This window comes from Spinacia oleracea, chromosome 6, assembly GCF_020520425.1.
Source record: "Spinacia oleracea cultivar Varoflay chromosome 6, BTI_SOV_V1, whole genome shotgun sequence".
NCBI classification, from domain to species: Eukaryota; Viridiplantae; Streptophyta; class Magnoliopsida; order Caryophyllales; family Amaranthaceae; genus Spinacia; species Spinacia oleracea.
In genome coordinates, this window is record NC_079492.1 from 143,112,015 (window position 1) to 143,132,664 (window position 20,650).

Consider the following 20,650-nt stretch of genomic DNA (forward strand, 5'->3'; position numbering starts at 1 on the left):
GGAAAATCTGATTCGTATGAACAGATCACATACGGGCCGATCTGATATTGATCCAAAATCCTGACCCGAATCAAACCCGACCCAATTATAAAAATACGAAGTAACCCAAAATCCAAATGAACCCAACACATACACAAAGCCGATCCGAAAGGAAAATAACCCAAATGATCCGATCCTACCCGAGTGGACTTAATCAGACTACAATCCAAACGACCCGTTTACCCAGTCTAAATTTACCGAGTAACACAAGTACGGAACGGTACAACACTGACGGTCATAAGGTAAGATTTTGTAATCGGAGTCAGGGACATTAAAAAGAAAAAAGAAAAACTGTGTATCCCTTCTCGCCGGAGACGAACTGATCGCTGCTCCACGACATAAAAAACACCGTGCAATTCCAGATCCATTTCAACTCGTCGACGACTCGACGGAAGAGAGAGAGATGGGAGAAGAAGACAGCACAAAATCATCGACAAAGACGAAGGAGGTAACGAGATTCTGGGAATGGGCAATTGCAGCAATCATCTTCAGACTTGTACTCATCTACTTCTTCCCAGATATCCTCTCTCAGTTAGCCTCCCGACCCGAAGTCTCCACCCCTGTCACTTCCCTCCGCCGCCGTAATTCTCACTCTTCTCTACCTATAGTTGAAATCCCACTTAGTTTGCAAGTTTAATTGCTAACCCTTTTTTATTCTATGATTGAATTTTTGGCAGTTGCTGAGGGCTACTGGTTGAAGAAGCAGGCATCAATTTCCCCTTATGCTGGTTTGTTTCGAGAAAATTCATATTTTCAAATTTGTTTTTGTGGGTGTCATTGGTTTTGAACTTGGGTTTGCTTATTTTGTAAAAAAATTCTTCATTTTGGGGATTTTTGCAGGATCTATGTACCACGGGTCTCCTTTGCTGCTCTCAGTGCTTGGTCCTTTAACTGTTAGAAAGTAATAACTGATGAATTTATGTTGTGTTGGTGATTGTGAGTACTATTTTAATTGAATTGTTGCTAAACCTATGTTTTGTTGCAATTTTTGTAGCATTGATGGTCAGCCAAGCCACATTTTGTGCAGGTAAATCTTCCCTTCAACGCGTTCTGTGTTAGTGGAGTTCCATTTTTTATTGTTAGGCTAGTAGTGGATTTCATGATATCGATTGGAAGATTTTAGAGTTAGCTCTTTGTTTGTTGGTACTGCTAAGTGCTTGTTGGCAACACTTTTTTTTATGAGTTAGGTGTGGCATTTGTCTAAACCATCGTATCTAATGTCTAAAACTATGTATGAATTTACTAGGACGACTTTGTGCGGGTTGTGTACTTGTATCCCATCATCTCGTCCCCCACATTACTCCGTTCCTTCCAAATGGCTGGCTATCATGTGAAATTATACTGTGATTTATTATTTAATTAGTAAATGGAGACATAGTTTTGTAGGTACCCAAGATGTTTATTTTCCAATGAAGGGATTATTAGTTAATGCACATTGTGGAGATTTACATTATGTTTGGATTGGAAAATTTGGAGAGAAAGTGAGGGATGCATTTCCCCTTATTTCGATAAGACATAGGCAAAGGGGAGAGAATTGGATGGATTCATTTTCTTTCCCCTTTTAATTAATCAAACCCCTATATTGTTGGAAGTATCTGGAAAGAAAATGGAAGCTCAGTCTTCCCCTCCCTTTCTCTTCCCTTCTTTCCCGTCTCTTTACTTACCCCCCGCAAATGCCAACCAAACAAAGTGTTATTCTGAATACCGGTTGGGACTATAAAATTACATAGGATTCTGCAAAGTTTTGCTCAACCTAATTTTTGAGGCCTACTGTCTGTTGATTCACTGTTTCGTCTTTTGCCACTTTCTTCTCCATTATTTCCTTGAATTTTGGTTTTGAAGTTTTTGTCAAGGGTTTGTTTGCTTTCTACTTTGGTGAAGCACTGGGATCAATGTGTTCTTGTATGTTGAATTCATGCTTTTGAATTGCGTAGATATCTTTTACATTTTTTTATCAGCCAAATATTCAACCGAAATATAGAAAAAAGAATCTTCATGGTCAATATCAACGCTTGGATATAGTCTGCTTTTTGTGATTGCAGATTTGATTGCTGCATTGCTTCTCCGAGCAACTGGTCAGAAGCTTCAATCAGCATATTGCCAGAGTTTGAAAGCACTAGGCGTTGAAAAAATATTGGGAGGCTCAGGTAATTTGCAATGTCAAAGAATTTCATCTTTTTTAAATAATCTAGAAAACATAAAAGACTAAAATTGTCCATTATATATATAAGTTTTTGGAAATTGACCCCTTAAAGAATAATCATGAGAAATAGCATATGTATAATTCAACTATGCCAATAATATATGTGTATGTATCTTAAAGTAAAAGTGAAACTTCTTTATTAGAAGAGTTATGCATATGCTTGAAAATATGGTTTTGTAGGGAAATGCACTAGGTCTTTTAATTATGGATATATTTAATCAAGTTCAAGGTATTTGATTGGTTTAGATCTTGTTGTATCAATTAAATCATGTTAGGGCCCTAATCCTTTTAGATTTTATAATGCGTGGGTTATTCATCACAATTAAGGATCGGGTTTCGGAAGTATGGAAATAAATCTTGTTTTGGAGAGGTATAGGGGTTTTAAAGATGCGAAAGTTTAAAATTGTTTATGATCGCTTATGTTAGGACTTTAGAGGTGTTTGGTGATAATATGGTGAGGATAAGAGATCTTATTCAAGGTATTGTTGACACTGATAAGGCAAGAGAGTGATGGTCTTCTAACCAGCGAGTTGGAACTCCAAAGAGAATCTAAAAAATGAGATAGAAATGTGTTGCTTAAAGAAAATAGAAGTCGATGTCAGAAATGAAACAGTAGCTGGAAAAAAAGGGGGTTAGTTGGTCGAATTTGTTTTGAAGGTTGTTTATGGGAGGAGAAGTTTTATTTTGAAAAGGTTGAAGTTGAGAGCATGGAACTCATCAGGGGTCAAGATGTTTGTGGTGAGGAGATTTCTTCTTTTATTAATCACCTTTTCTAGGAAGAGGAGGTTGATGGTCTTTCTACTAATGGGTTGAATTGGATTTTATGAGCATGACTGTTTGGCTGTAGAGGGAGTTTGAAGTTGATGAGCTCAAGAGGGATCCTTTAATATGAAGCCCGATGACTGATGAGTTGGGTTGCTGTTAACAATGACTTGTTTGAGGTGTTTTATGAGTATTTTTTATTTTTATACTTTATGATTGGAGTGGTTTAGGGTTTAGGGACTAAGGCTTTGTTGTTGTTGTATGATTGGAGTGGTTTGTAAGAGTATGAACTCTTGTTTCTAAGAAGGAAAGGTTTATTTAGGTACGTTAAAGGTTTTGAGTCTACTCACTTGTGTTTATGAAAGATTTTGGATAAGGTTGTCGCAACCAGTTGTCTTACTTAGCCCATTTTTTTTTTGTAACAAAAGGCTCTTTGTGGGAGACAGACAAAGTTTGGATGCAGCTTTGATGGCTGGTGAGATGGTGGACGAATTGTCGTAGACGTGGGCAATTTTTAGGCTCGTGGTAGGATTTCTTGGAAGTTTTAGGATATGGTGATGTTGAATAAAGGTTTTGATCTCAGGCGGAGGGGATTGATTTGTGGGTATGTATTTTATTTTCAGTGAATGGGAGACCCAAGAGGTAGTGGCATGTGATCCTCTTTCACCTTTCTGTTTCCTTTGGTGGTAGATGTCTTGAGTAGGGTGCTTTTTAGGGAGGGAGGGAGAGGTGGGGGTGGAGGAGTTGGGCTTCTTAGTTTGTTATCTTACAGGCTGGTAAGAGGTGGTGGTGTCTCAGATGGCAGTTTGTTGATATTGTTGTCCTTTTCTTTTCTGATACTGGTTTTAAAATATTCTGACCCTCCAAGTTTTCGTGCTATGCTGCGGTCTTAAGGTTAGCTTGTCCTACTATAGCCTAGTGTTTTGGATAGGTACTCCTCACTGGCTGGTTGTATCAAGGGGGGTGGTGGTGGAGGGTTGACTCTCAGAGTAGTAGCAGAGATATAAATTAGAAAGTTGGACAGGTGGAAGACAGTCAGAGTGCTTATTTTTCTTTTCGGAGTTGTAATTCTCTCATTCAAACTTTTCTTTTTAATCCTCACCCTTTTTAAGATTCAGGTGGGTGTTGCTAGAAGACTGCAAAGGCTTATGAGGGATTTTTTGTGTGCTAAGGGGTAGGTGAGGACTGAGGAGAGGGCTTACTTCTCTTTAGGAGTAGTAATACTCTTGCTCTCGTGAGATGGAAGTGTGTTGACCTAAGGAGGAGGGTGGACTGGTGTTTGGTTATTTGGTACCGAGAAGGCGAGAAGGATCTCTTTAGTGGGTGGTTTTTGGTTATTTGGCACCGAGACGGATCTCTTTAGTGGGTGGTTTTTGGTTATTTGGTACCGAGAAGGATCTCTTTAGTGGGGAACTGATTGTGGCGTTTCCTGATGGAGCCTGGTTCTCTTCTGCACATAATGATACCGGGGTGACAAAATGATTGCGATGTATTAACAGGGTCTTGATTCCTGAGTCCTGACACTTGCTCTAGGAGGATCATTTCACAGTTCTCTTCTCTTTGTTTCCCTTGGTCAGTTATATGGTGGATATGGAGAGCACAGTGCTTTTGGGAATATTTATGGGAAGGGGAGCAGCCATTTAGTATCACTTTTCCCTCTTAGCTTAGATTGTCCCTGCATCTTACTCTTATTTCTTTCTTTTGGGTGAGGAATTGTGACAAATTTTCTTATTTTTTTTTTTTATTAGAGGGAGCCTCATTTTGACAGTTGAGAGAGCTAACTAACTTGTTGGGTATCCTAGATTCTTCCTCCTCTGATTCCAGGATAGGAGAGTGTAAAATTGTGGCTGGCATATTTTCAGGATCTTTTTCCTGTCTCTCTTTTTATAAACATCTTCTGGATACACTTACTCATCATTTTCCGCACTCAGTACTTTCATTTAGATGGCTAAGGTTCCGAAGCCGGTAAAAAGATTCTACTGTGGAGAACTCAATACGCGTGATAATCTACAGAGATCTTACAAGGCTATCACCTACAAAAAGTCAAAAAGCATCCTGCCATAGAATCTTATGCCCTTTCCTCCAACCAAACTTCCAGGTTGGTAGAGGTTGTTTAGTATTGTTGGGAGTCATAGGATGGTTCATTCTACTTTCTAGCGCATTTGCACATTCATTATATGAAGTTTGGTTGGAGGAAAGGGCATAAGATTCTATGGCAGGATGCTTTTTGTAGGTGATTTGTGTGCAGAGGAATGACAGGAGATTTTGCGGTTGGAGTTTTCATTGAATACTTTATGGGTGCGACTTCCAAAGGTTTTTTTTTTTTTTGGCTTCTTTTAGGGCTCACGCTCATAGAATCTCCACGACGTGTCCCTTTGAGATGTTTTGTGTGATTCTGGTTTTTCTTGTCTGTGCCTTGATTTGTGGTGGACTGCTAGAGTTCTGGTCCTCCTCTTTTGTATCTTCACATTCCCTATTGAATGAATATTGTTTTTCTACATATACTCACAATAAGAAAATTTACTCTCGTCTCTTGTCAGTATCTTTCTCTGAATTAAACTTCACTGCTCCTAGTAATGGTTTTAAATTCCATATGTGTTATTCTTATTTTCATATCTGATGTTTGTCATTGGGTATTCTGATATAGATTTTCCATGTAGGCATGTGACCGATATCATCGTCTGAAGCTCTTAATATATACTGTACACATTGACACAAAAGTACGTAGTACAATTTTAATCGGCGCTATCAGCGACTCAGCGTTAAACACGAACACATAATGTGCCCACGCACAAACACATAACGCGCCCACGCACAAACACACACACACAATAACACAAGTTGTCCCATTCAGTTTGTGTTATGGAGAGGGATGAGTGATACAATTTTTATACTTTATATTATGGTGAAGCCATGTTGATTTTTTAGGGGCGGGAACAGCCATCGCAATAATTATATCTGGGCTGCATTTAGTTTTCTCAGCAAAAATTTATTCTGAGTTCAAAAGAGTGTATCAGGAGAGTAGAATTCTGTGTAGCAGTCTAGAGCAATCGGAAAAGCAAGTGGATCTAGCACTTCATTGCCGTACCCCATGGGGTAAAGAAGGGCTTCAAGGACAGAACAAGAGAGTATATGAGCTAGTTGCCACCACGAGGAGTTCAGAGATGAGAAACACCTTGAAAACAGTGCAAATATGATCTTCCAAAATTTATTGTGGACTTTGGCTAGCTATGAACATTTAATCTTCTTTAAATTCTTTGGGGCAAAGCACTTGTTGAGCTGTCATGCAATAACTTGCTATTTAGCTTTAAGAGATAGACAAGAAAGAGAGGATTTGATTCTGGTGATGGCTAAAACATCTGGTGGTTATATTATTACAGGTGGTGACAAACCTTGTTGTGGAGTCAGTCATGGAGGAAAATAATAGGGCAAGATAGTAGAAGTGGAGGCTTGGGTTGCAAACGGGCAAATGAAATGCTGAAAGCATTTGGATCTATGTATAAAAAGTTCTTATGAATTTATGTATTCGGACAACCTAGTTTGATATGATCTTGATTGAGCCTGGACACGACATGTAATGCCTTTAAACTTAGTTAGGGTATTAAGCTTCTCTTGTCTTTCCTTAGTTACAATCCTTTGCACAAGTACACAAAGTGATGCCGTGACGTAACTGACGTTTCTGAAATTTAGGTAAGCTTGTGAGTAAGATAAATGTAGTTCAGTCAATGTAACTTTTGATCTAGTTAGAGGATGTGGATAAAGAGTATGCAAGTAATTTGCAACCATGTTAGTCCGTATCCCAAGTGTTGTGCTGAAAACAATTGAGCAGCTTGTCTACATTGCATGTGATCTCCTATGTTGATGAGTTGTTTTGTTTCCTGAATAGATTGATACTGTACAGTGAAGAAAGGGGCAAACGGTAGGGGGGGGGAGTTGGGGTGGATTCCATTTCAACGCTAGTATAGTTGTAGAAAGTAGAGATTATAATCTGAGTTATAGTGACTGTGGTTGACCGTACTTTTCTTTTTTCCCTATGTGATGAATCCATTGGATCGTTTGAAAAGGGGAATGTTGTTAGTTTGTTACATTGGTTTTATATTAATTAGACAGGAATCAAGGATGGACTGCATGACCTTACTAAGTTATTGTTTGTCTTGTGATGACTGGCCATCGGTGAAAAAATATGTATTCTTTTCTTTGTCTAATTATGACAAGCCCGTAGGATATAACTTGCTGGTCAGGCAAAATTCACCATGCAGAAATTAGGTCTGCCTCATCCCTATTAAGTACATTAGGCTTACCTGATTCAAAATATGGGGTTGTCACTTGTTTGGTCCTTTCCCCTAGGAGTCAGTTGTAGCCGAGGAGGAATAAAACCCCAAAGGCACAAACCATACTTATTTTCGTTTGCTTGCGTGTAAAGTTCTCTTTATCTTTATCTGCCCTCACATTGATTTACCCTTGTAAGCAGTGGACTAATAAAATGTAAACTTGTTTTTGTTTCAGAATTTTACGCCTCTGGGGACATTTCAGCTCTATTTTACCTGTGGAATCCTTTGACGATCCTTACATGCATGGGATCATCGACATCTCCCATTGAAAACTTTCTTGTGATTTTGTCTATTTATGGAGCATGTAAACGTAAGACGCCAACCATTTTTTCCTATATAAATTGCTCCTCTCTTGGTTCTTTCTTGTCCATAGTTTGTTATATTCGTCCTGAAGCCAAGGACCTCGAATGTTTTCTGATAAATACATGATTTGACAGAGTTGCCATTTCTGAAAACTTATCCACATGTGAGTTGCTGTAAGCTTGTGCTTCTAAATCCTCCTTGCGGCTTCATAAATACACAAGTCTGTGTTCAGGTGTTAGATTCATCCATTTATGCAAATTTGCATGCTTTTTGTTCAAAATGAAATGTCGAGTGTTCACACAGATGTAGGACTGGTCAAGTATCTAAATGGGTACCCAGAGTAAAAGGAAGAATTTTAACATAGTTGGCCATTGACTAAACTTTTGTTTGCCTTTTGCTAGGCTCTGTGCTACACCTCTTTCCTCTTTTCCGTATTATCTTTATTACTTATGTCAATTATAGGATCTCTACTAGACAGCTAATTTTGTCAAAATCTTCAAATTTTGGTTTTCATCTATGCATAGTATTTTTTTGCATCAATTTCTCGACGTCTCCATTAGTGTTTAACATCTTGAAATAAACCGATGCAGGTTTGATACCTCTGGCAGCTGTTGGATGGGTATTGGCTACTCATATATCACTTTATCCAGCAGTTCTGCTTATACCGGTATTATCTGTTTCTTTGACATTGGCTAGTCTGCTATCATCATATGAAAAGCAATCGTCTTTCTCTTCTATTGGGATTTCTATTCAAACTTTCAAATGAATGGGCAATTGGGCATATATGTGTTCTAGGTGATCCTCTTGCTCGGCTATGGTCCAGATGCACCTCCAAAGAAATTGTTTTTGCAAAAGATTTCCAGAGAGACTGCAAAGGATTCTAGTGATAGTAGTTTGCAGCATGTGAAACCAATCACTGGTTCGGCATTACCTTCTTTTTCATGGCGACCAGTTATCTTATTCCTATTATGGGCGTCAGCTTGGTCAATTTATATTCTGGTTCTGTGTGGAATCTCTGTCAGACAGAATGGTGGTTTACAAGAGATGTTTAAGAGGTAGCTAGAAGCAAATGTTTTTCCTTTCATTAAGAGTAAATAAATACTCTCTTTTCCATTACTAGGATGTGGCCAAAAGAATCCTCTTCATATTTTTATGGAAAAGCCTGTATACATGTGTCTCCCATCTTACGATTGTTTCCTAATTAAATTGACAATAATGTTGTTTGTCAAGAAAAAAGGCCCTAGAATATTTTTGGGTCCTAATTTGTCCGAACTGAAAGTGAAATGCGTAGATTTGATGCAAAAAGACCAAGTAGGTTGAGCATGCTGCTTGAGATCAATATTAATAATTTGACTTGTCCAAGTATCTGCATTGCAGTGGTGACTCTCTTTGATATGGGGAAGAAGTATGTAATGATTGCCATCCTTACCGATTTCATATATTCACATTTGATGTCCCAACTCCGAAGTGTCTATTATCTTACTATGTGTTTAAAGCTATTCCTATTTCCCCCCTCTAATCTTGGTCTTCTTGCAAAGTTGACTTGGGCGAACTCTGCCGAACAATGGGAATAATGTTGAACTTTTCATTTATCTTCAACTGTATCTTGATGCAATGTGTTGGGTAGCCACATTATGGTTTAACTTGTTTGAGTGTTTTCTGCAGGACCTATGGATTTATTTTGACAGTGGAGGATTTGTCTCCAAATATAGGTGTTTTATGGTGAGTGACGAACAATAAACTCGGGAGAAACGGGGCACTTTTCAGCTGACTTCTTAGTCTTCGTGTGACTAATCTGTTTGTTGTGCTAACTATAGGTACTTCTTCGCAGAAGTTTTTGATTTTTTCAGAAACTTTTTCCTGATAGTGATCCACATGAACATTCTCTTCATGATATTGCCATTGGCCATACGGATGAAACATCGGCCTTGTTTCTTGGCTTTTGTCTATGTTGCCATCTGTTCAATGCTGAAGACTTACCCGTCAGTAAGTACCCCTATCTTTAAATACTTTTATTTTTAAGCATTGCAGTTAATTAGGCTGAATGGTAAACCAAAATAATGAGTTTTTCTGGCTGAAGTGCTGAACGGAAAACAGTAAATTCTTATTAACCAATACTCTGGAATGAAGTTGGTCTTTTGAAACTGAAGGTTCGACCTGTCTAAAATGGATCATACTATATTTGTTCACCTATCCTTGAAAAAGGAGAATATGGTGGAGAAAAAGAGGTAAAGACAAGCTTGGAATGTCTAACCTTACCGGGGAATAACAAAGAATGACTCCAGAATTATTATATTTCTGTTGATCAGATATTTGTTCAGACATGTTATTTCCCTATATTGTGCTGTGTACCTAATGTATCCTTGTCTGGTTCCTTTGTTGTTTGATATTGTTCAGGTTGCAGATTCTGCTTTGTACCTTGGTTTGTTTGGCTTGTTTATCAATCAGTTAGCAGGCAAGTCCGTAGAGTTGTTCATTATTCTTTTATAATTATAACTTCATATAAGTGGACATGGAACGATAATTTTGTTGCTGTTTTGCAGATATGCATTTCTCTTTTGTCCTCTTCTGTGGGTATATTGGTGTTAATCTCCTGAGTCCTGTTATGCACAATCTTTGGATATGGAGGGTATGCTGTTATTTACCTCATTTTCTTGGCTACCTTAGTGAGTGTGTAGTTTTGTTCTCACTGGATTGTTCTTCCTACAGGGAACTGGGAATGCCAATTTCTACTATGCAACTGCTATAGCTTATGCTGCCCTCCAGGTTTGATTTCTTTGATTAGGACACTTCTGATATTCAATTTAAGGATTGTCGACGTGTGTGACATTTTTCTTTAATGTAAATTCGATTTTGTGCCCAAGGCTTTTGACAACTGGTGGGATACCCCTGTGGTTTACGTCTATTTTACAACGTTGCATAGAATTAGTTTTTGTCAAACGATGAGATTTCAATCATATCTTGAATTTCCGAATGAAATTCAATTGCTGAAGCTAAAATACCCTTCTTGTGCCAAATCCCTCCAAAAGGAATATTCTTTAACCATCAGCTGGTTCCCATTTTAGGGTGAATTCAATGCAGTTAATAAGCCGAACTTAACTGCAACTGCAAGCTCTTGTTATAATTGGATCAAGATGACCGGGATATATGTACATTTGTCAAAAACCTTGTTACCAGATAGAACTTTGGGACACCACATGGAAGATCCCATCAAGTTTTTTTTATCCTTGCCCGATTTAATATGTATTTGAGGTTTCTGTTAAAAAAAATGTGTTTGAAAGAGTCGCAGATGTGAATTAGACTCTATTGAACATGGTGAACCAGACAGAATATTTTGAGTCGGGACACTGTAGAAAGCCCATCAATCTTGTCTAATTCAGTTGAAAACTTATTTATACTCGAGAAAGTTACTATGTAAAACATATTAGATTCAATTTTTCAGCCCTAATTTTTTTTTGTCTGGTTGATGTTTTAAACTTGGTTTTAAAAACACGCCGCAAGACACATATACGTGCTAGCCTCAGCTCCTCGAGCAACCCTTGTTGCACCCAAGAAAATCAGGCGCACGAGGCACATGCCTTTGGAGGCTCATTTCTTCATTCTTCTTTTGTGTTTGCTTCTTCCTCCCATCCCCCCTCCCTCTAATTTTCTTACTCCTTGAATAAACATCCTCTTTTAAATATAACGTGATAAATAATACATTTCCCAAAAATTAAAGTCAAAATTATCTCGAACGTTTTTCGGCTTTTCGCAAGATAGTGGATCCTTGTGCACGATTTATGTACCTTCGCCTTGTGCCTCATGCATCAGCACTTAGTTTTTAATTGTAAGGTGTTAGGCTGTGTTCTATTCGGCTGATTTTGTATGAACTTATCTTAACTTATCTTAGCCTATTTTTTCTGAACATCTGGAAAAAAAAACCTAATTTGTCCAAAATAGACTTATTTGTGAGTGAGATTGTCTGAACCTGTTCTATTTTAACTTATTATTTTGTCAGAAATAAATCAAGCAAACAAGGCCTAAGGAAAGATATGTGGTTGTATTTGATCGTGTTTAAATGTCGCAACTTTATCATACAGCTACTAATGTGTTTACCCTAACGTTCTACTCCTAGTTCTTGAATCTTTTGAACTGCTTGCTTATTAAGTTTAGTTTTGTTTGACTTGCATGATTAGTTGCTTAAACTGGTTTGGCAATGACTTATGTAGGCAGGGCCTTGTCTTTGGGTTTAGTTTCGAAAGGAATAATAGGAAATGAGTTGGAAGAGCTTGCAACCTAGAGCTGTTCTTATACAGTTATTCACCTACCTTTTTCACGTGATTTGAATTTCTTATCGCTAGTTAAGTTAGTCTCTTTGGGATACTAGCTTACACGATTACTCATGAGAAATAGTTCTCTTGTCACTTTACTACCTTCGTTTTCCTATCTTAACAGTCTACTCATGTTATTGGTAATGCATTAATACTTGCATCTTGATGTTATGTTACGGAAACAATCACTTTCCATTCGAGCCAACCCCCACTGTGAAATGTCCTTGTTCCTTTATGTCTACATGATAGTACCTAGCTATCCTGAATATTCTAGAAGGATTCTAAACGTCTTGTCTGATCGTTGTTTCAGATCATTTTGGTGGTGGATAGTGCAAGTGCAATGCTTAACCATGACAGACGGTTAAGGAAGTTGACTACTGCATAGACTTGAGTTTCAAAGTCATTCGGCTGTGTCTTTCCAACTTCACCGAATGGTATTCCTCAAAGGTAGCTGCTGTACAGAGCTCAAAAGTAATGTTCACCGTCTTTCATCATCAGGCGAAGGTTCCAAAAGAAAAGCACGCCTTTGAAAAATTTCGGAAACAGCCCATCTTGGTAGTTTGCATAGCTAGCCATTTACGCGGAGGGATCTTTGTTGTAACGTTGTGAATTTAAGTAAGTTACAATAGTTTCCACAGATTTGTATTTTACGGCCTTCACTGTCAAGATCCAATATCAGTTAGTAAAGAAAATGATTGTTATTTTATTCAAATAATCAATATGTAATGTTTTGATTTGATGAACAAAACTTATGAACACTCATCACAAATTTAAATCTACTATTGCTTTAAAATTTGTGGATCCTGGAAACGGGTTCGACTGTAGACAGCTTGCCAATAAGCTTAATCTTGTGCAGCTGATACATAACAAAAGCAGCAAACACATGAAGGCACACATCTTGATCAGCTCGACCTGACTGAACCAAGCTCAAATAGCATGCGAACATTTTGATGCACAATACTAACCATCTTATGTGTTAAGTGGTGTCTTGGTATTTTCAAGACTCAATTTCACGCTTTTCTATTACCGGATTTTCACAAGATAGTCTAACCTAGACCTGGTTATTGGACAATGTTATAAATGAAGGACCTTTTAGGCTTGTATGTTGATTTTTATGACAATTTGATGTTTGAATAATGAGAAGAAATAATTAAAGAAATTAAAAACACACACAAAGATTTAAGGTGGTTCACTCTTCAATGAGCTACATCCACCATAGGGGAGGGTTTGGAGCTTGTATTACTCTTCAATGGAGAAAGGATTACAAAGAGGAATTCTCAAAGGTGAAGAAGAGAGAATTCTATGTATGCTTAGATCTAGGGTTTCAACCTCACTTGTGTTTCTCTCTCTTAATTATGAAAATCTCATTACATTTGATATTTATAGTGTTAGACATCAAACCAATCTAAGGGACAAGAAAAGGCCACGTCGATTGTACCTTGCGGAGAAGAAAACAGATTACCCGCAGAGTTCGGTCGAACCTTTAAAGGGTTCGGCCGAACCAAGGTCAGGTTCGCCGAACTTACCAAAAAAGTTCGGGCGAACCTCCAAAATCATAGCTACTGATCTCTTCAGGTTCGGCCGAACATTCTAAGAGTTCGGCCGAACTTCCAGCAGGTTCGGCCGAACCTCCAGCAGGTTCGGCCGAACTTCCCCTGCTGCATGACAGCTTCTCGTAAAATGGTCATAACTCCCTCATTTCTCATCCAAAATGAGCTTATGACCAGAAGTTGGAAAGCTATTGAGCCAAGCTTTCACCTCCAACTTGAATCAACTCAATCTAATGAGTAGATCATGAGATATGTCCATTTGAAGTCAGACCTTCCACTATAACACCTTAACATCCTTCAAGGAAGATTCGAGGCACACATAACAGACAAGATAGCCTAATATCGTCAAGGTTAGGGTCAAGTTAATAGGGTTTTTATTGGACAAGGTTTTTATTGGTCAGGGTTCATATATCGTCAAATTTATAAAAACAATTTTTAAAACTAAAAAGTTAATGACATACTCCCCAAAAAATTATGTGTATAACTTCGTTTCACTTTTATTCACATACGTGATACGACTCATTTTTTCATTTTTTCTATTTTGTTTATTGACCCAACTACTATCGGCCAATTATTGACCCGCCCATTATTAACCCGCTGAAAATGACCCTTCATTACCCAACCAACTTTTGGCCCGCACCGACCCGCACAACAACCAGCTCTAGTCTATCCTTATGTCCATTAATGGTTTTCTAATTACATTTTCTCCTCACATGATGTGCACAATGAGAAAATATAAGAGGGTTTAAAGTGCACCCGGATGCACCTTAGACTCTTAGAGGGGTGGTTCTACTTCTCCTATCATATAGTTTCCCTCTTGACTAGAGCTGTCAAAAACTGACCCGACCTGAAAACCCGACCTGAACCGACCGAACCCGTAACCGACCATGACCCGAAATTACGGTTAAACAGGTAACCCGAAACCCGACCCGAAAAAACCGATAACCGATTTTAACCCGATGTTGTAACACCCGAACCCGAACCCGACACCCGACCCGAAAATGACCGGTAACCGAACTGACCCGACCGAACAATGACCCGAACCCGATTCGATACCAGACCCGATGTCAACCCGAAACCGATTGTAACTCGATGAAACCTGCTATTGACTCTAAAATAAGTTTTAAAAAAAAAATTAGAGTATAAAATAATTAAAATGTATAGGTTAATTATCAGACCCGAGTTTGACCCGTCCCTGAGAGTGACCCGACCTGAATTCCATTTGATCTGATTATTATCCGATCCAAACTAAGACTCGAACCCGAAAATAACTATGTTGCAAACCGACTTAAACTCGACTCGATAAGACCCGAACCCGAAATTATCTGCTACAAACCGACTTAAACCCGACCCGATAAGACCCGATATCAAACCTGACCGAAATGTGACCCGACCCGAACCCGGGATAGGAAAAAACCCGATATGACCCGACCTGAAGTCGACCCGACCGAACCTGAACTCAACCCAAATGGAATATTGACCCGACACGACCCGACCTGATCATGACCCGAGACCCGAGATGACCCGACCCAAACCCGACCCGATGACCTGTTTTGACATCTCTACTCTTGACTTAGCAAGAAAGTGTCTTTAACCGCTCTCCATAGTTCCATGTCATGTGTCTTCAATGTAGGAAACATGCATTACATTGTTAATTAGCTACCATAATTAGTACACCAATGGTAATTAACTGGGCTGCATTACGCTTACAGTCAGCAATTATTAAATTGATAATCCAGCTGTAACGTTTTAAGTGGTCGGCTAAGTAGCTAATTAATCGTTGTTAATAGTATGTTTTAGGCTTTAAGCACAAGCTAACAGATCGAGGTGCATGTTTCCTAGGCGTCGTGATTCATCACATAATGATATATTACTATAATTTAGGTCATGCATGACCTAATACTTTCAACAAGTTTCAGCTTAAGTTACTTATTGCTTTGTGTAGGGGTTTTTATTAAAAAAAATTATCGACTTGAATAGTTAAAATTTTACACTACTTGGTCGGTAGATTATTCAAACGATATAACGACCATTAATAAGAACAATACATATACCTGATGTCTTGGCCTAATAATTAACGTTGAATATATGTGTATGAATGTATGAGAGGTTGTAGATTCGAATCCCTTTAGTAAGAACTAAGAACAGTAAGTAGTGTTCACAGTTTTTACAGTCAAGTTTCAAAACGGGACTAAAACCAAAAACGATCCATGTGAACTTATTGTGAAGTGCGAACTTGCAAAGCAACTTATTGATGCATACGAGTATATATATTTTTATAATACTAGTTAAAAGCACGTGCGCTGCACGTGTGGCTCGACGTATATTTATAATTTTACTACCATTTTTTAATGTTAGTCGTTTTTTTATTATTATTATTGAGTTATTCATTTTTATTAGTCCCTTTTGGAATCTTTCATTATTTATCTAGCATTTATTCCCTTTATACCCTTATAAATATCCAAAGACACACTTGTTTACTCTGAAGTAAGCTTTTATCTTAAACCCCACAATTATTTCTCTATTCTAAACACATGGCCACATGAGTCATATATTAGGAAAAATTGATTCCAAAAATACAACCTTTAAGCGATCTGCTTAAAAAGGGTCGACCTTATGTTTATCTAAGAATAACACAACCTTTTGGACCTATCTTCCTTCAAAAGGCTCCCTTCTAAAATAACTTGCTAAAATAGGAAATATTCTATAATATTTTTTTTTAATCCTCTTGTTAATTATATAAAGAAAAAATGTTTAATTTGTGAGGTTGATTTTCATATTACCTATTGTAGCAAATCATTTACGAGGGAACCCTTTAAAAGAAGACAGGTCTAAAAGGTTGTGTTATTCTTAGTTAAACATAAAGTCGGACCTTTTTAAGAAGATCGCTTAAAGGTTGTATTTTTAGAATCAATTTTTCCTATATTCTATTGAAATTCATGTGATAATTGTACTTTTGTTGGATTGTTTTGGATTCCAAAAGGACTAACATTCAAGAATGGAAGGAGTATTCATATTAATTAAGTACTCCATATAACATAAAAGACATTATTTCTTAATTGTTTTCATCAAACAAAAATTTATCATTCTTATTTGCAAGTTTATAAGTGTATATCTCTATCTCTATAAAAAGCAGCGTGAAGATGTTTAGCTTTACAAAAAATAATAATTATATACTTCGTTTCTTATTAAATGTATAGACAACTTTACAGGGTTAATTGGTGGTCAGCGTGTGCAGTCCAATTGAGACAAGTAATTTGGGACAAAGAGAGTACATTACACTTTCTACTGTACTCCTCGGCCACATGGATATATGCAACGACACTAAGTGTCTAGAAGCATTAAGGTCTAGCAAACCTATAATACAAAATATTATTAAAAAAAAAAAGAAAAAAAAAAGAAAAAAAAAGAGTTGTAGTTAATATGCTAAGAAAGGGCAAATTTGGAAAGAAAAATTACGACAAAGCAACCCTCTTTGGGCTTTTTAATATAGAATAGATTCTTAAGATGGAGTCCCATAATTTACTCATTTTGTTGAAAAACATATACCCATGGTCTAAAATTGACCAACATTAACTGGAGTATTATTTAATGGGATTAATTACTGGATTACCCATCAAGTGAACAGTCGTGATATATATTTCAATCACAAATCCTATCAATTTTAAACAACCCAAAATTTCAAAATATAATGTTCTGATAATGGAATTAGAACTTTATTGGGGCCGATTCGATCTTCTCTGCTTTATGTGCAAATTATAGCATGCACAATAAAGGAGTTGACTAGCATGAGTAGCATTGGGGTGATTTGAAGACCCCTCCGTTGCTTAGGTCAGTTAATGTTGGTTGTTCTATAACATATGTTTATTATAATGAAAATTGGATCACGTACCTTTGGCAATAAATAAGAATCACGTGACTTATCGTCTTAATTAGAGCGACTGACAATATACTGATTAGGCCAGATTAACTGAGGATGCTTAATTTTAAATAGCCTTTTAAGATAGATTCCAGGAAGGGTGTTCTACCAATATGCCGATAGTGCATCCGTTACAAATGCTACTCCTTATAAAACACTAAAAACATTAGGCAAATTTGTCAAAAAACTACCTTCTAAAATTGAGCTTTTGTCAAAAACTACCTTATAAAAAAAAACATTGTAATTAACTACGAGTATCTTATAAAAGTTTTTGTGTTACCTTTTTCCGAACTATGATTGATCTCAAACTTCCGGGATTGATTTTGCCATGTGCATCTTACGTGTCATTTATTTTCCCCTTTTCCCGTTAGATACCACGTGCAATTAGACCTGATCAAACGCCGGGTCGGGCCGGGCCTGGGCATAAAAACCAGCCAGGTATGTCGAGCCGGGCCAAGATTCGGGCCAAAAAATTGTGCCCAAATCCGCTATTTGGGTATAAAATACCGGGCTTTTCGGGCCATTCTCGGACCAGGTCGGGCCGGGTCTGAAAACTGGGCCGGAAAATTCTGCCCAAACCCGCAAAAATTCGGAGCCGAGCTCGTCTTGATCAGGTCTACGTGCAATACATCTAATAAAGTCAATCCCAGAATCTAGAATCAACAAAATTCTACAATAGGTAGTATTTTACAACATTTTTTTTATAAGGTAATTTTTTCACAAAAACTCAATTTCATAAGGTAGTTTTTGACAAATTTACTAAAACATTAATCCAAACTACTATTCCGTACGTAATTTGTTAGCTTAGTTAGTTACAGTTTCATTGTGCCGTTAAGTATAAAGTCAAATTCCTCTATCTATGCCAATGTGACTCAACTGTTTAATTATACTCCGTAATTCCTTGTACACCAATAAAATATGCTCTTAGAGTTTCTAAATCCAGATGGATTGACCAAAGTGATATTGCCAAAAAAAAGTTTCTATAAGGTAAGAGAGTCAGGTTAGTCCACCGGGAAGCTGCAAACTTAACTCATCCTTACGGAATAATAAGGGAAAGGGAGGCGTCAAAAGACGAAAATGAAACCGGCATAGAAATACAAGAACTTATCTTTGCTGTTAAGAAGTCCGCCGCTTAATTAACCTCTTGAAAATAATACGTCAATACTAAGTACTCCGTATTAAACATTTGTTTTTTCACTCGATGCTTCTGAACACTATGTTCTCCGTTTTTTTTTGAAGTTGTAAATGTAATTGTGAGGACTTGGAACAGTGTTAGGGTTGGATTTCCTTCGCGATAAGATGTTGACTGTATCCTGCACAATGAAATAGTTAACTAGCCTCGGGGATGATCCGAGAATTCCCCATCCGATGCTTAAATCAGATTATGCCGACTGCTCTGTAATAAATGCTTATCAGAATGACTGGGTGAGATTACGTACCTTTCACATTAAATAAGGGTCCATATATATAGACGGGCGACCCGTACGAATTGTATGGATCTTTACCCATCAGTCCTTGAACCATCTAATTTGGATATGTCTCATTTCTGCCGGCAAGGTTATGCCGACTGTAGATAACTTGGCCGAAATACCGACTAAAACGTTGTTCCTCTGTATTTGGTTATCATTGTTTGATGAGTCACATTAGCTCTATTGACCTACAGGTAGCCGGTAGGACTTCCCGTACATTAATGTTTTTTTTTTTTGCCCAATTACCGTTGTAACTCTTGTGACTACGGGAAGTATAAAGGTAGTTAACTAGAAGCACAATTGTACGTCCAACCGCACAGGTCATATTTATTGATAATTTGTCATTATGTCCAAATTTTAAGCCTTCAAAATTTCAGCTTTGACCTTTTTTAATATTTGCATTGCACGTATGTCCCCTTAATTAACTCAAGCTAACCACGGTTGTCTCTGTAAACTACTAATTAATCTTTACGCTCTTTTTCATATAATTGAAAATTATTAAGAAACAACTTTGTGGACAAAGCTTAGAATTGAAACCCCCTTAATTGATTAATCTTAAGGTGTATTTGTTGCCACGTTCATGCATCTCTAACCTCTTCTTCTTCTAATGACCGCCTTATTTTTAAAATCGAAAAGTGATTACTTTCTCTAAGAAATTAATCCTAAATTAGTTTTCACATTATTCAATTTCTCACTAAACAATTAGACTATTACATTGTTAAATAGGAGTAGAAAGAAAAATAAAAACATTTCTTATTTAAACCTATTTTATTGTTTTCATAAACCTATACCCCGTACTAATGGCGTTTTAGTCTAGTAGTTAAGACTGAAAGTCTTGTGTACAATAAATCTCACGTCTGAATTACCCCACCCCCATTTATAATTTATAGTGTCCTTTTAACTCATTCACAAAAAAAAAAAAAAAAAAACTCATACCCCGTACTTCTTTACTCAATATTGTCTTTCATGAAAATACGATTTTTTTTAAAAATTTTGAATTACATCTACATGGTATATATATTTAATTTACAGCATTAAATAACAATCGGTTCTTTCCCGAGCACGATGATCATGATGATCTCAACTTGTACAGGATCTAATTAGTGGTTTTTTGTTTAATTTTATACTTATTAGTTATTACATCACAGTCGAAGAACTTACTTTAATTTAGAACCCTATTTTTTGTTCCTAAATATTGACAATGATAGAACCAAACCCTAATCCTTGAGTTTACTTACTAGCATCAAACTAAAATTAAAGAATTGAAAAACTTGTAATACTCTATTTTAAGTATCCACTTAAATTAAACTTGCACTCCTTTTATGGGTCTAAAATCTAATGTTTCCTCTAATCTTAAATAATTATCGCTTTAATCAACTTCCTCTGTTACTAGATAATTACCTTGATGAAACTAAATAAACCTTCAAATTGTTCATACTTGTATGTACTTTAGTACTTCCATTCATGAATGTGAATCTTAAAAACTGATAATACCCAATGTGGTGGCAAACACATGGTACACTTGCACCAAAATTGTACTCTTAGTTTCATCATAATTATTGGTGTACTGCATTTCAATCATGCACATATTGAAATTCTCTTCCTTTTTAAATTTTGGGGTTTTATTGGGAATGAACAAACATCATACTCTAACTCTCACAATATAAATAATGGAGACATTATGCATGTTCACTTGAATTTTACTTATTGAAGTTTATTTTTCTTGAATGTAAACTAGCGGCTAGCCCTAATTTTTCACAAACT

General features: G+C 37.0%; 1 protein-coding gene across 2 annotated transcripts; it reads left to right on the forward strand.

The window, feature by feature from the left end:
- The first annotated feature begins 276 nt into the window (after positions 1-276).
- Positions 277-12,741, forward strand: LOC110802097 (uncharacterized). 2 transcript variants are annotated; one of them, XM_022007520.2, is made up of 14 exons: positions 277-620; positions 717-767; positions 880-940; positions 1,034-1,066; positions 2,062-2,186; positions 7,511-7,645; positions 8,229-8,305; positions 8,434-8,693; positions 9,304-9,360; positions 9,456-9,624; positions 10,036-10,093; positions 10,182-10,267; positions 10,348-10,404; positions 12,259-12,741. In XM_022007520.2, the coding sequence occupies exons 1-14, from the start codon at positions 443-445 to the stop codon at positions 12,331-12,333; spliced, it is 1,422 nt and encodes a 473-aa protein (XP_021863212.1). In that variant the 5' UTR covers positions 277-442; the 3' UTR covers positions 12,334-12,741. The 2 variants fall into 2 exon arrangements, with proteins under 2 accessions (XP_021863212.1, XP_021863214.1); XM_022007522.2 differs by having other exon boundaries at positions 591-620; positions 2,082-2,186.
- Positions 12,742-20,650: the final 7,909 nt, after the last annotated feature.